Below are 16,874 nucleotides of genomic sequence, written 5' to 3' on the forward strand. Positions count from 1 at the left end.
CTTATGAAGATGCTTGTATGCGTCACTCACTTGCTTCTTATTGTTTCGCTGCCTTGTCAATTGTGTAATGAACGTTTTTCCCGCGTGTGACTCGTGCTGTAAATGTCTTCCTTGTTTTTAGTTCACGTGATTACGTAGGAGGCGTGATGACGCGATACGTGACTCCGCCTCCTCCATTACAGTGTATGGACAAAAAATATGTTCCAGTTATGACCATTACGCTTTGAATTTCGAAATGAAACCTGCCTAACTTTTGTAAGTAAGCTGTAAGGAATGAGCCTGCCAAATTTCAGCCTTCCACCTACACGGGAAGTTGGAGAATTAGTGATGAGTGAGTCAGTCAGTCAGTGAGTGAGTGAGTGAGTGAGTCAGTGAGGGCTTTGCCTTTTATTAGTATAGATACCTATTTAAAGAATTGTTGACATAAATAATCATATATAATATAAAAAACATTAATTTTAAAGCTAATAAGAAGGCAGACAAGCAAAAAGCAGGTGGAGGTCCACGCGGTCCAGACCTAACCCCTGCAGAAGAGTTGGCTCTCCAGCAAAATGCCCATCGCCCTGTTTCTGAGGGCATTCCAGGGGGAAGCTCCTCCTCCGAACCAGTGGCAGGATGCAGTGGTCACTTCATTTCAGGTAAAGGATGGTCATCGCATATATTTGTCCTCCATGTGTGCCATAGGTATGTTCCATATAGCCCTCTTTTTTGTTGGGTCAGTTGCAGGGAATGTCATATCCCTTGAACCTGTGACTGACCAACGAGATATTGACGAAGGTCAAATATTTGATGAAGACACTGTGTCTGATTATTCATCAGGAGGAGAGATACATTTTCCAAATAATGTTTGATCAAACTCCATTCTGATCAGCCCCATGTGCCCCAATCACATTTGGAAATCCTGGTAATGAGAATGTTAGGCTGATTGAGATTGTTTATGGAACTGTGGGTGTTTTTGCCTGTGTGTTGCCTACCTGCAATGGCATGAAACGCCTCTTTTATTGTCTGCACACGCAGGTGTCCAGGAAACACTATGAAAACCCGAAGGAAATATTTCAGAGCCAAACAGACTTTACGAATTGCCTGACAAACTGCACTTTTAGTTAGATTTTCCGCATCGCCTACAGTATATAAAAAGTGCCGCTTGTAAAAAACCTCAAAGCAATGCATACTGTCTGTGTGGTTGTGAGAGCCCGACTTTGCCTAGTTTGACTTCGAATATAAGGTGCTAATAAATCTTTGAGGTACAATATTCCCCCTCGGCTAAAGCGGTATCTTTCGAAAAGAATTTCCTCCAGGAGCAATAAAGGATCTTACCAATTGCGCAAAACCCTCTCTATATGAAATTCTCATCATATAATTTGCGCACCAATATCCATTGGTCGCTCATTCATGAACAGCGAAGCCATGACTGGATGACTTCCACGCACCGTCACTGATTACGTGTGTACACTAATCCTTGTTTACGTAGAACAAACCTGCTCCAAGCAGGTTTGAGGATTAGGATGTGTGGCTATGACAACACTTCCAGCAAGAGTTTCAAAAAACCGACAGATCCAGGATCAGACCAAATCGTCAACAATTACATCCGGCTAAACGACTAATCCACGTACGAAAAATACCCCCCTGTTCAGACTACGAAATCCTTAAGTGCAACCCTGTTAAGTGTTTACATGTGTTAACCCATTTTCTCAGAGATGAAAATCCCGATTTCTCTAAACAGAATAAGGGTATAAATTGCATTTTTGAAATAATCAGGTTTCTAATGCATGTGTAGACATACTTAATACAGCATTACTGTGTTGTTTTAAATGTGCTATATAAATAAATTGACATTGACATTAAAAACTCAGATGTTATTTCTGAAATTCCACCACAAATACACTATTTACAGAAAACATGTTTACAAGATCACGCAAAAATGTGATTCACCTTTTGTTAAGCAGCTTCTTAATGTACAGTAACTATTTTGAAAACTAGACATTTTTAAGTAGATTTAAAAACTTTACTTATAGAATGTATAGGAATGCTGGGTAAATGCTCACAAGTATCTCTGCGTGAGTTCAACAAATTCATCTCTTCTTCATGTGCTTATGTTATTGGTACATGTGATTAATCAATTACTTTGTATAAAAATGTCAGCTTATTATAAATGTAAATGTATTGTGAAAGGGTGTTTTGCTGGCAAGTGGTAGGCAGGGAACAGCACCAGCAACGTGACCAAGGGCAGAGAAATGTTTTTCACAAGACCACAGGGGGATGGGGGTGGGAGGGAAGTGAAAGAGATTAAGATGAAGGCAATAAGAACAGTTCCACCTACACTAGTATGGGAATGCAGGGGTCAAATAAATAAATGTATTTCTGTTGAATTGACACTAGAATCCCTGAAGCTTACAATTTTTTTCATTGTCCTTCACCTCCTTAAATGTTCCTGACATATGCCAAGAAACTTGTAGCTCCTTATAGCACAGCACAGTTAGCCTGCTTTTGTTTTGCAAATATGTGGATTAGCAGAATGCATCCTGTTACAACCCCAACCCCCATTCAATCAGATGAAGGCATCACCCTGCTGCAATCCTCACACCTGAGGTCAGTGTTGAAGTGTTTATCTGGAAATGCATTTGTAAAAAATTATATAGGTAATGAAATGCCATGATTTGAAATGTATACATGTCATGTGTGTTCCATATCTAAAACGATTTGTGTAAATATAGAATGACAGACTAAATGCGAGGCAAGAAATGCTGAACACATGGCTAAAACAGAAATTGTTTTTCATATGTTATAGTAGTATTTACATAATTTTGATATGAAGTGTAGGATGTGTGAAGCCCAAATATCCAAGAAACACTTTTCCAAAAGATGTAACAAAACATGTATGCTTTTAGTGAAGAATAAAACCTAAGAAAAATAAATTGCCCAATTGACATGTTGCTGAAGCCCAATGATCAGTAGGTACAAAGTATAAGATGTTCGCATACATGTGTTTACACGTTTCATTTTCAACCAGTTGTCACAGTGGTAAAGCTACTCTGGCACGGGTCTGTGCAGATGGCATAGTGAACAAGCTACCACTTAGCAATGGCGAGGTAACAGGTTTGAATCCCGCATTGGTTCTGAATTTAGCTATTTGAGTAGTGAGCTGCTGATTATTATTATTATATAACAAACACATAGATTTGATGTGAGTTTGTAACATTCAGTGTAAACTTGTGGTACTTCTAAAGGATGTTACTTTTCCTCGCACATGGACATTCGTATCAACAAGTCATCTGAATGCTTTTTTTATTCAGTTCTATTCTTGGATTCTTGAATAAAACTGAATTTGAAACCATAAATTTATACCTGCTGTTACAGACTCAAATCAAATGTTTGCAGCTCACTACTCAAAATGGTAAATGCAAAGAGAATCCAGAATCAAACCCATAACCACTTGATTATAAGACAAGAGTCCTTACCTCTGCATCAGCTAAGCTGATGTATCTAGTTCATATCAATTGAGAGTTGGGCTTCACTTTTTACACATTGCCAGTAACATGTAAATTGAATAATTTATTTTTCTTTGGTTGTATTCTTGAAAAAAAACACAGTTGTTTTGTTATACCTTTTCTGAAAGTGTTTATTTGATATATGGACTTATATGGATTATACATTTCATGTCAACAATTTGTCAATTACTATAACATGAAAAAAGTTTCTGTTTTAGTTATGTGTTCAACATTTCTTGGCTCATATTCCCTGTCATCCTACACTTACAGATCGTTGTAGACACAGAACACACATTAAATGTATGTATTCCAAATAATTCCAAATAAGGATATATTATTTACCCTATACAATTCCAGACACCTAGCTCCCAAATAAAGAGACTTGAGTTTTAACTAACGAATTTTGCGTCTGACTAGATTTCAGCTGCCTTGGTGGGTGATGGGATAGCAGGCTGATTGCTACCAATGCTGATTAACACATTTGCAAAACAAAGACGCTGATGACGAGCTGTGAAGGAACTCAAAGTGGCCCAGCATTACGACTTTTTTTTGTAAGCTTCAGGGATTCTAGTGTTAAGAAAGCATAAGTAAAATGGAAAATAAGAAAGTTAGCTAAAAGCTTAACCTTGCAGTTGCTGAGTGTAATAAGAAGCTTCTGAAGCAGAGCTTGTGAAATCAAGCAGGCAGTCAGTTTCAGTTAGCTAGATATAGGTGTGAACATTTGAATTATTTTTGTAAAGAGGAACTAAGATTTCCAAAAAACTAAAGAATGTACTTCTGTAAGGAAGTGTTTTAAGGTTATGTACACAGATAAGTTACCATTGTCATATACACAGATATAGCCATAGAAGGAGTGAAACGTGTTTGAAATGTCTAGAATACAGCAAACATGGCTAGTAACTGACACAAGAGTAATTTGCACCAATCAAGTCAAATGTCTGATGTTTGTGGAAATGTGTAACCACATGCTACCTACAATAATGTTTGCTGCATCTTGTTCAGGGAACATCCCTTAAACAGCTTGAGTGACAGGGGCGCTCCCTTTTCATGAAGAGAAATAAAGATGGATGATTAAGCGCCCTCCTGCCTGGTTTATTAACTAAAAGCAAACTATTCCAAAGTAAAGGTAATTCCTTCCACAAAAGATGAATATGAATGGGAGTAGGTAATGTAGAAGAGTCATGGGAGGTGGGAATAACACCTGTCTGATAGGAGGTAACACATGAATCCAAGCTAAGAGAAGTGGAATCATGGTGGCATTTTAAAGTTGGGGATAGATAGATAGATAGATAGATAGATAGATAGATAGATAGATAGATAGATAGATAGATAGATAGATAGATAGATAGATAGATAGATAGATAGATAGATAGATAGATAGATAGATAGATAGATAGATAGATAGATAGATAGAAATGATTGGGATAGGAATATAAACAACAAGATGGTTAAGTTTGCAGATGATACCAAGATAGGTGGATTGGCAGATAATCTAGAATCCATTGAATCATTACAGAGGGTATTGGACAGCATACAGGCTTGGGCAGATTTTGTCAGATGGAATGTAATGTATGTAAATGTAAAGTATTATATGTACGAAGTAAAAATGTTAGTGTTGAATACACAATGAGAGGTCAAAAAATTGAAAGTACACCTTATGAGAAGGAACACAATGAGAGGTCTAAAAATTGAAAGTACACCTTATGAGAAGGATTTAGGAGTCACAGTGGACTTGACTCTCAACTTCCACACAGTGTTCAGAAGCTATTAAGAAGTGTAACAGAATGTTGGGTTGTATAGTACTATATGTTAAGTACAAGTTAAAGGAGGTTATCCTCAAGATTTTGAGCACACTGGTGAGGCCTCATTCAAAGTATTGTGTACACTTTTGGTCTCCAGTCTACAAGAAGGACATAGCAGCGCTAGAAAAAGTCTAGAGAAAAGCAACTAGGCTGATTCCAGGGCCACAAGGGATGAATTATGAGGAAAGTTTAAAAGAGCCAAACCTTTTCTGTTTAACCAAAAAAGTGTTTAAAATTATGAAGGGAATTAGTACAGTGATTTGAGTATGTTATTTTAAAATGACTTTATCAAGAACACAGGGGTAGATTTGGAAAGACTTTAAGAGTAAATTTTGCATTAGGAAGTTTTTCTTTACACAGAGAACCACAGAAACATAGAGTAAGCTACCAAGTAACGTGGTAGACAGTATGACTTTAGAGACTTTCAAAACTAGACTTGATGTTATTTTAGAAGAATTAAGTGGATATGACTGGTGGGCTTTGTTGACCTGAATGGCCTGTTCTTGTGTAGATTGTTCTAATGCAGAAACTTTCAGCCCATTAAGAGTCAGCTCTTTATTCCTAGTTAGAAGGAGTGATACTACGTTACCTCCTTAAGGCAGCCAGGAAGGATTTCTGAAAAAAACTGAAACATTGGAGATTAGGGTATGTATGAAGTCACTACAAGGATTTCTTGCAATAAATTTTAAATAAACCGTGGGACCAGCTCAACCTTAGAAAAAAATGTAGGAGCTTGGCTGAAAATGACACAAGGGAAATTGAGTGTAGAAGGTGTACTAAGGTGAAGCTAATGGGAGGACATAAATGCAGAGTTAGAGAGTGACAGGAGAAAGTTGGTATTTTGGTGGTACAATGTAGGTCCAGGCAGCAGGGTTTTGTTTTCAACTGATTTGATTTGCACCTTGTTTACTCCCTTGTGTGTAATACTTTATTGTGTGCTTACTTAACTTTTTCATACTTTGTATTATTTTGGATGTGAAAAGACCTTTCTGTTGCAGTACCAAATTAATGCAGCTGGCTTCAAACTTTTTCCTGTGGGAAAATATCTTTATTTATAATAATCAAGAAAAAAAGCAATAAAACATTTAAAAATTACATTTGTAAGTATAAAAAGATACAATGTAGTTATACACCAAATTTTAGGTGGTATAACTTTTTTTGACAGAATTAAGTGCTCTTCTTTGTAAATTTAAGGCAGAAGGATGCACAACAATAATGTTCAAAAATATGGTAATCTATCAGTGGAAAGGGGCACGTCACAGGTAAATACTGGCAAACTCCATGCTGTACCACTTGCCAACATATATTAACAGAATAAAAATGTGACAGTAATACATATATAAATACTGTGCAACTCGGAATAGCCCTATAGTTTACTTAATAAGCAAGCAAGACTTGTAAACAGTGTCAGTTTTCATCTAAGAAATGGCATTGGTAGATTTATAGAGATGATAAGCTTGGTATGCTACATGATGAAGTGTGAAGGATTTCTCATAATGAGATACAGCTTGAAACATGAGAGGGATGGCGCCTTTGAAACCTATGCTCAGATGGTGTGAAGGAGATTCTGCTTCCCAGGTGACAATATTGATAGCAAGTCAAGTACATATACCTCATCATCAATTCTAGCAAGCTCAGAGTTATTGCTTGATACAATAAATCATTACCTGATAGGTCGCTTTAAATTCAGAATACAACATGAAGAAATTCAGAATACAACATGAAGATCATATAGGTATCTCTGTGCTTTGGTCTAAAAAATATGCCATCATTAAATGGAAGGAATGGAATTATAAACTGACTAGGTACAAACTTAAATGAAGACTGGTTAGATTAAATTTGGCTATTGAAATATATTAATATTAAAATACGCACGTGCAAACCAACCCATAAATACTATAAGCCTGCTTATAGGAAGATGTTAAATAAAGATATATATGGTGCATGATGACCAAATACATATTTCAACATTGGTGACTGAGGATATTTCTACACAGTCTGAGGTTTTATCCATACTCATTTAAGGGGTGCTTGAGCTTTGGCTTGATCTCTCCATCTGCCATTTCTGACTGTAGCCTCTGTAGCCTGCAGTTCGAAAAAAAATTGGGCCTTGAAATGCCAGAATTTGGAAAGCTGAAAGAAGTGGCATACATAAAGTAAAAAGGGGGGAGTATTAACATGTGGTTGGTTGATAAATATGTGGACTGGCAGCCAATTAGTGTGCAAAGAAAAGGAAGATGCACAAAAAAATTTAATTGTCAATCACTTCTAAGTGAATTATTTAATGTAAGAGCAGTCAGAGATTCAACAAGCATATTTTGCCTATTTTTATTTTAAACGTGTGAATATTTGACAGTCATTTTATATAGTATGTTACAAAATATTCTTAGAATCAGTAATCTAACACAAACATCAAGGACACTTTCAAACTTCACAGAGAGGACACACTCTCAGGTGCGGTGTGTGTGTGTGTATCTGAGATTGTCTCTTAAGGCCAACTTCTTAGTTCCTAGTCCACAGCATGTAGCAACAACTGTGTTAGTTGGACAAGCTGAAGAATAGTATTTTGACTCAATTAACAGTTCAGGCTTTTGACTGAATGTGCTTATCATGCAATAAGCTTACTACACTTCATGTTACTTGCGTAATGCTACTCCAATTTAAAACTTCTACCTTGAACAGGCACATGTTAATGCTGCTGTCTAGTGATATTTATTCCTATAATCACAAAAGGAACTTGAATCATTTAGTTCAGTTCAATGAAAAAATAGAGATTATCGATTCAGTCTTTTTTTACTCAGTATCAATTTATACCATTAACTCAAAAAAGCAACTCCCTCTTGCATAGCAGGAGGTTGTTGCTATCACGAAGCCAAAACTGAAAAAATGGGATCACATAAATCTTAGCTTTATAAAAAAATCCACTTCTTTGTGTTATATGATGATTTTTGCGACTTTTAATCGTGTTTTGTGATGAGCAGCTCAGGAAATCATATCACTTTTGATTCACTAGGTATGGTAGGTTTTCAGAAGGAGTTTATTTACTTAACCATGTAATATTCAGTTCACCTTTCTGCAGAGTTTTAGAGACTATTCCAGTTCTTGAGAAGGCCAAGCATTTTAGACAGATGGAAAGATAGCAACCCACCCTACTTTAATAGTTAAAGGCCGAACACTCTTGAAATTCTTACTTGTATTTGTCCTCAGAACAGTTAAGAATAAAAAAAAACCAACAAAAGAAACACATACACATCACACAAAAAAGAATACAAGGTGTGCAAATTGTATATATGCAATATATATTTGCAAGTGTTTAATTATATGCAATTTTTTTAAACTTACAATATTTCTTACAATATTTGTTATTGTGGTTGACAGTAATCATAAATCCTGTGGACAGAAACTATCCCTCAATCTAATGGTGAGAACGGCAATAGTCCTATACTGTTTTCCAGGCAGAATGAGTGGGACAAACAGCTGTACAGGGTCCCTGAGGTCTTTAATAATACCGTTCAGGTTATGGTAGTTGCAAAAACATGCCCCATCACAAAATTTTTTTGTGTTTGGACTTTTTTTGCATTTTTATTGTAATTTAGAGTTTTAATTTACCTATAATTTAACTGAGAGAAATGAGTAGTACTGCTGCCTCACAGATTAGCATCTTTGAATTTCAGACCTAGACATCAATGTGGAATTTGCATAGTCTTCCCATATCTGCATGGGTTGTACTTTCAGTATGCCAGTGTTCTTCTCATATCCCGGAAGACATGCTAAATTAGTTAATTGGTGATTTCAGATTGGCCCTGTGTGTGTGTGTGTGTGTGTGTGTGTGTGTGTTTGTGTGTGTGTGCGTGTGTGTGTGTGTGTGTGTGTATGTGTTTTTGCATGCGTGGGTCCAATGATGAACTGGTTTCCTTTCCAGAGCTGTTTCCTACCTTTGCACCCAATGTTGCAGGAAATAGGCTAGAGTTCTATATAACCCTAAATTGAAATAAGCAGGTTTGACAGTGTTATTTTATTTTTTAATAGTGTATAATGTATTGGGCTTATAAGTGGAAATACCACTTTAAAAATAATTGATATCATTGAAAATGCAAATGAATCAAAATTGGTGTGCATTTGCTAAATATAATCAATTAGCAACAGGCAAAAGTTGGCAAATTTTCAATTGAAAGTGCTCAATTTTTATCTAATTTTTGATAAATTGTGATTATGGTCATTCTATAAAAATGCTCAACTTTGCAACACTATTTCAGATCAGGAATATTTAAAACTGGCATTATGGCAATCCATGGTTTATATGCAGAAAAGCTGGTGAAGATGACCTAAGCAAAATGTCAGGAAATATTACCAGTTATATGCTAATAAATTATTTACAGTCATGTCGCATGACACTAAAGTCTAAAATTGACTAAAAAGGAACTGAAAATATGGCATGAAAGCCCTATTGTAACATGAGTCTTTAAAAGCCTACTTTTTTCAGTTCTTAAATATTTGTTTTAGGAGTAACAGAAGTGGCAGAATTACATAATTAGCAATAACAGAATTATTATTTAGCTTTTAACTATTTAAAGCCTTTAATGTTTTATAGAATTAACTGAGACAGACCCAAATAACGAAAAGATACATTTTATTGCAACATTTCTGCAAATAACAAATGTTTCAGAAACATACTGTAAATACTACATAGCATGATGTGGAGAGAATGCATTGCACCAGTAATATTTCTACCTTGGTACAGTAAGAAAAACAAACAGTGCATAAAATAAAAATATAAAACAACAACAAGCAGCTTAATGTCCATCATCAATGGTTATCCATTACCTTTGTATATTTTACACTTTAATTCTATGTTGATTTTTACCATTAGTGCATGGTGATTTACTATACAATGTCAATATCAGTTCCTCATATACTTCTTTAGTAGTCTACATTCATTTAAATGCCAAACTGCAACAAACTCACAACCTGTCAGTGAGTCCTAATATTTGCTTCAAAGCCTGTACCTTTGCCCTTAGGCCACTCTGACCAATACTTTTGGTTCTGCATACTAATGGTGATAGATAATCATACACACCTGCCTTTTCTAATGCCCACTTTCTTCCTCCAATAAAACCCTACCACACAAAACAAAAAATATGTAATACAGCTTCTGTTCCTTTGGATGTATCCATGTATTTTGTTTTATATAACTTATTTATTTATAAATATTACTTATTTTTATGAATGGCAAACCCTTACCTGAATTCCCCAGAATTTTTGAAAGGGTTTATGATTGTGACGTGGCACTTATTTAGTTCATAACATGGAGAAGAGCATTTAATGACACCCTGTAAGAAAAGAGAAATTAAAAACTTGCAATAAAGATTACAAATTATTACGTCTGACAGACTTTTAATAAAAACGACAAGTATTGGTTAATAAAATTTAAAGGCACAGTAATACTTTTAGTTTAGCAGGACAGTCAACTATTTTAAATACTAGTCAATTATTTTGCAGATTAATATGGAAATTGTTTATTATATTCATTTTATTTATTAGTTTAAGACAAAGTATAAAAAGATTTCTGAAGATTTTCAAAAGTGGTCCATCTACACATATAGAGTAAAATAATAAATTACTGTAAAAATAAATTAAATCCTTCTAAACTGTAAATGAAATGAAAATTAACAATAAAAAGTCCTTAATTAACTATGTTGTTTATTTAAAAACAATAACCAAACAAGATATTACAGATACAGGAAATGTTAATAGAGAGAGAAGTTGTAGGAATTCAGAACAAGCTGTCTGTGGCAAGATGTAATGAAAGATGACTTTGGATATGCTTTTTCCCTATCACTGTATATTTAGTCCGTCTGCTCTCGCTGTGCCGTTCTTGTCAGGTTTGACAATAGTCTGATGTTCTTGACACAGCTGTGACACTTTCATGTATAAATTCTCCAACATAATTGCTTTTCTGAGTCAAACCATTTTATGTATTTGTTATATTTAAAAACTGATGCAAATAAAACCACTTACAAAGAATCAATCAGTTCTATCAAATCAATCCGTTACAACTAGGCTTTAAAAGTTGAATAGGATAAGATTCAATACATGATAAATTAAATGAGGATACATCTAAGATTAGCTGCTGCTTTGAGCCAGATACCATAAGGATGGACTTCGGCCCCAGCCCGGTATTGGACAAAACAAGTATTGAAGATATATGGACGTGATAAATTTTCGTAAAGCATTCGATTCAGTTGTTCGAGCTGCCCTGTGGGACATCTTGAGGGTTTGCGGGATCCCCTCGAGGTTGCTGGATATCATGAGCGGCCTGTACACTGCTACTGTGAGTGCTGTGCAGAGTGGAGGCTGAACCTCTGTGTTTTTCCCAGTTGATTCTGGGGTTTTTCGGGGTGTGTTCTTACTCCTACTCTGTTCAATGCTTATATGGACTAGGTGTTGAGCAAGGTTGTTGGGTCCAGCAGCTGTGGGGCATCTGTTGGTGAAGAAAGATTCACGGATCTTGACTTTGCTGACGATGCTGTGATCTTTGCGGAGTCAATTGAGGCTTTGATCGGGGCTCTCGAGAAACTGAGCGAGGAGTCTGAGTGTCTGGGATTGCGAGTGTCCTGGATAAAAACCAAGATCCAGGCATTTAATGGGGGGTCATGAGGTCGCTGGAAATGGGCGTGTGGTGCTCCCGATATCTATGCAAAAGGACGAAGGTCCAAGTCTTTAGAGTCCTGGTGCTTCCTGTCTTGCTATATGGTTGCGAGACATGGACACTATCCAGTGACCTGAGACGAAGACTGGACTCCTTTGGTACTGTGTCTCTCCGGAAAATCCTTGGGTACCGTTGGTTCGACTTTGTGTCGAATGAGCGGTTGCTCGTGGAGTCCTGAATGAGGAACATTACATGCATGGTGAGAGAGCGTCAGTTACAGCACTACAGCCATGTGGCGTGATTCCCTGAAGGTGATCCAGCTCGTAAGATCCTCATTGTTGGGGACCCAAGTGGCTACACCAGGCCAAGGGGTCACCCACATAACACCTGGCTGCAGCAGATAGAAGGTAATTTCCAGAGGGTGGGACTGGACCGCTTGTCTGCCTGGGGGGTTGCTAACCAGGATCCCGAACTGTTTCGTCATATGGTGGGTGCGGCAACAAACTATACAAGTGCATGCTCCCCAACTTGAACAATTTGAAACAACCTTGAAACTTCAACAGAGATTTTAACTCTCCATTGGATGCTTCTTTCAGGAAATCTGAACTACAATTACAGACAGTCACAGACCCTCTAAAGCCAAAAACTATCAACAGGGTATAAATCAATGCCATTTTCTCATTTAAATTGGAATCTGCCGTCAATGGATGCTATTGACCCACCATAAGGTAAGGTTACACTCACTAATCATGGCGCCAAGAAGTGCAGATGTGTTGCATGTTGATTAGCACATGCAAGTAAGAATTTCACAGTACACTGTACACATTGATAGTAATGACCTATGAGATAGTGTTAAATTCTGACTTTCTAAGTCACAGGACAGAGCATCAAAAGCAGTGAAGAGTTGCTGGGTGGGAAAAGTACTAATATGTTTGAAAGCTTATCCAACATGTAAGAAACGTCTTGATAAGTCTTGTTTTACTTTCTCATATATGAAGTATAGGGAAAGAATTGTAATCCTCCAAAAATTCCATTTAGAGATTTTGATAAATCTCAACGTTTTAGACATTTTACCATTTTTGGAATTATGTCTGTGGGTGTGTGTGTGTGTGTAAACATGATAACTTCATTACGCTTTTAGTTGACAGGTCAACCACATTTTGCATTTTTACAAAACATAGATTTCTATCAACTTTTGGGCTATTTCCATATACCGGAAGTGGTACTTTACCTTTTATTCACACAGCTGCAGAGTCCGATTTATTCAACTTTATTTGTATAATAATTGTTCAATATATTATTAATTTGATTTGATTTTTTGATGATGGGTCTTTAATGTACATAATATAAAAATATAATCATTGTTTTGCGGTTTACTCCTCAAATATCCATCCCCATATCTGTTTATATGAGAAAGTCTAGGGGAGACCACTCCCAATTTTTATTGTTATATTCTAAATGCTGTATTCTAAAGTTCCAACAACTGTATGGACATTTTTCTGATATTTTCCCACAAGGTTTAATAACTGAGAGTAGATCATTTGTTTTTCTTTTTAATAAAATTAAGCTTATTATGGTGGAGTGGCAACATGTTGCATGTTGTTTGAACATGCAAGTAAGAACTTTACTGTACTTTGTATATTTGACAATAATACTATTAGTACTACTACTAATACTACTTATATATGAGACTGTGAGTACAGTAAATTCTAATACAGGACTATATTTATTGCAAAGTTACAAAAGACACTTCCTTGAATTAAGAAGCCTACAAAGCCAAGCAAAATGACACCTTTTATTGGCTAACTAGAAAGATTACAATATGCAAGCTTTCGAGGCAACTCGGGCCCCTTCTTCAGGCAAGATGTAACCATCTTCATCGTTTACATCTTGCCTGAAGAAGGGGCCCGAGTTGCCTCGAAAGCTTGCATATTGTAATCTTTCTAGTTAGCCAATAAAAGGTGTCATTTTGCTTGGCTTTTCTCTACATTCATAATGGCTAACACGGTACAACACCCTAGTACTACAGAAGCCTACAAAGAAATATCCACTTTCTCAGAAACAGGCATCCATATAATATTTTGAGGACTGGTAGTGTTAAGTAGAAAAGAGCTTCCTCTGTAACAGTAATTAAGTGTTTTACTAACAACATAATAAAACGCAAACTTATACATCTTTGATTGTAATTTAAAGAAATAGAAATACTGTTGGTTATGTATGTTTAGGGTATCCCTAAGCTTAGGTTGTTTGTCAAGAGGACCACTAGGAATGTTTTATCCTTCACTGCAATATATTTATAAAACAGTATGAACTGATGGTATAGCAATCAAAAGAATATACATATATATAAACATTTGTAACTCTGTGATGATTAGACTGCTTTAAAAGCGATTTTGTAAACTGATGTGATATGGCCTCTCTGTAGCTTTTCAAAGAAAACAAAATTCAATTTCAGAATTCAGTCATTAAAGAACATTCAGCAGAGCCTGTCAAAAGTTATAAATATCTCTGGACATCTTACACCTCCAAACAGACTTTCAATTGAAGTATAGAAGCAGTCTGCAAGAAAAGAGTAAAGAATTCTTCACTCCATAAAAAGAAAGTCTTTTTAACAATTATTTTAACATTATCACAACTTATACTATCCACTTTTTTTCCATTTGTTTTAACTTAAGATTAAGGCTTGGCTTTGAAATTTGATACTCACACTTGATGTAATGCTTGTGATGTTAGATCTCAATGTAAATACCAGAGTTCCACCATGTGGTCCTGTTGATAACTTTGATGTAAGCAAAAGTATTGATTCCACTGGTCGTAAAAAGCGACTGGTGAATTCCACACTTACATTTGTCTGTCCTCTGCAAATCAAGCAAAAAAATCGACATTTAATACTGAACAGAAAACAGGCAAGGTTTAAATAAATTGAATAAAAAATTGCCATTGTCCTATGCTTCTAATTATTCATAACATTTTGATTTAAAAATACAATTTATTATACAATCATTTGTAAAAGGATATTAAAGTTATTAGATGCTGTTTCAGACAAAGAAGAGCACATACCATACCATACCATTTTTATTTGTTAAGCGCTTAAAAAACACAGCATTACAACTGACCGAAGCGCTGTACAGTTAAAACAAGCAAGACTAAAAGCAAAATATTAAAAAAACAAACATTAAGAGAGAATTAAAACAGAGACACTAAAAAAACAGGTCAGGGGACCCAATAAAACAGAGAAATAGCAAAAAGCAAGTGGGAATAAGACAGGTTAAGAATTAAAAGCCAATGTGAAGAAGTGCGTTTTTAGGTGTGATTTGAATGTGGTGACTGAAGCGGCTTGCCTAACCACTAAAGGTAAGGAGTTCCAGAGCTTGGGTGCACAGACAGAAAAAGCCCTTTCACCACGAGCTTTAAAATGTGCCTTGGGAACGGTTAGGAGCAGCTGATCTGCGGATCTAAGAACACGAGGGGGATTGTGACGATGGAGCAAGACACTCAAGTAGGCAGGGGCTAGACCATTTAGTGCCTTATAGGTTAAGAGGAGTATCTTAAAATCAATTCTGAAGCTAACCGGCAGCCAGTGTAGGGTTTTTAAAATCGGTGTAATGTGTTGGCTTCTGCTGCTTCCAGTTAAAAGTCTTGCATGCTTGTTCTTTCTCAGATCATAATACTCAGCGGGTGATGGACTACTAATAATGTCATATCTTAAGACCCAGGGTGGTGACTTTGATTTTCCCATAAATATCTCTTTGTCTGTTTGAGCATATAGAGTACTGCATAAACAAGGTCAAGGCAAAAACAAAAATTAAATTATTATATTTTTTGATGTTTTGTTTAGTTTAGTTGTATTGTGTTATTTACTAATACTTTTTCTAATTACATGGATGTTAACCATTTTAATAAACATGGATGTATGGTAGTGTAATGGTTAGTGATGCTGATTCACTGGTAGTGTTGTGGTGATGAATGCACATGGGTACTCTCAGGATTGGTACTGGGTTGTGAATATAGATAGATAGATAGATAGATAGATAGATAGATAGATAGATAGATAGATAGATAGCGGTGAGATATTATTCAGGCATGTTATTGTTATTGGAGACCCAGTAGCGTTACTAGACACACTTCTGCTGAATAATTCATTGGTTGAAAGTGCTCAGTGTTACTGTGACAGAGAGGATGTGTAACATCGTTTAAAATGGCACGTTGTTTTGTTTTCATTCATTAATGTTTTCATTGATTTGGTGAGCCTTTCTTGAATTGTTATCATTACCATGTTAGCTAGAAGAACTGACAGCACGGGCACAAGTGTGCACATAAACAGCATCTACCCTTTGTGCTTGTTTGAACAAGAACATCTGTACAAAAACTAGTGACGATAAGGGGAAGACTTGGCAGCTGTCTGTCACTTTGATTTTTGGTTAGTGTCTCAACTCTATCGACCTCTGCTCATTAGAAGTCTACTCTTTTGATCAGTCCCCCAATCTCAACAGCAGCTGCAACCGTATTCACTGCCAGTGTAAGTGTGTTTGATTGAAAACATTTAGTATATCTTGCAAAAAGCAATATTAGATCAATTCACAACTTTTTGCCTAACTAAATATGAAATATATTGTGCATTGTTGTGCAGATTCTTTGGTCATTAGCTTTGTTATTCTTTAAAAGGAAATATTGATGTGTAACTTCTATCACCTGGGAAGATGTATTCTAAAGTTAGAAAACTAAGGAAGACTGCAATTTATTACTTGTACATGTTACAATGGATCCATTGGAAAAAATATATTTTAATGTTCCCACATTTTCCATATTTTTAGATTAATGGAACAAAACTCAAATTGTTTGTCCATGATCTATTTTCCAGTTCAGACTAAATGGCCTACTATTTTATGTTTCAATATTATGTATGCAAATTAAAATCAAATAGCCAAAATTCAC

General features: G+C 35.9%; 1 protein-coding gene across 1 annotated transcript in view; it reads right to left on the reverse strand.

Moving 5' to 3' along the window:
- Positions 1 to 16,874, reverse strand: part of LOC114651130 (cilia- and flagella-associated protein 47-like) — a 622,279-nt gene that overhangs the window by 371,072 nt on the left and 234,333 nt on the right. Inside the window, 2 exon segments of the mRNA XM_051927333.1 lie at positions 10,532 to 10,620; positions 14,647 to 14,797. Coding sequence (XP_051783293.1) covers positions 10,532 to 10,620; positions 14,647 to 14,797 — 240 coding nt within the window.

The sequence above is a fragment of the Erpetoichthys calabaricus genome, chromosome 4 (assembly GCF_900747795.2).
Source record: "Erpetoichthys calabaricus chromosome 4, fErpCal1.3, whole genome shotgun sequence".
Lineage (NCBI taxonomy): Eukaryota > Metazoa > Chordata > Cladistia > Polypteriformes > Polypteridae > Erpetoichthys > Erpetoichthys calabaricus.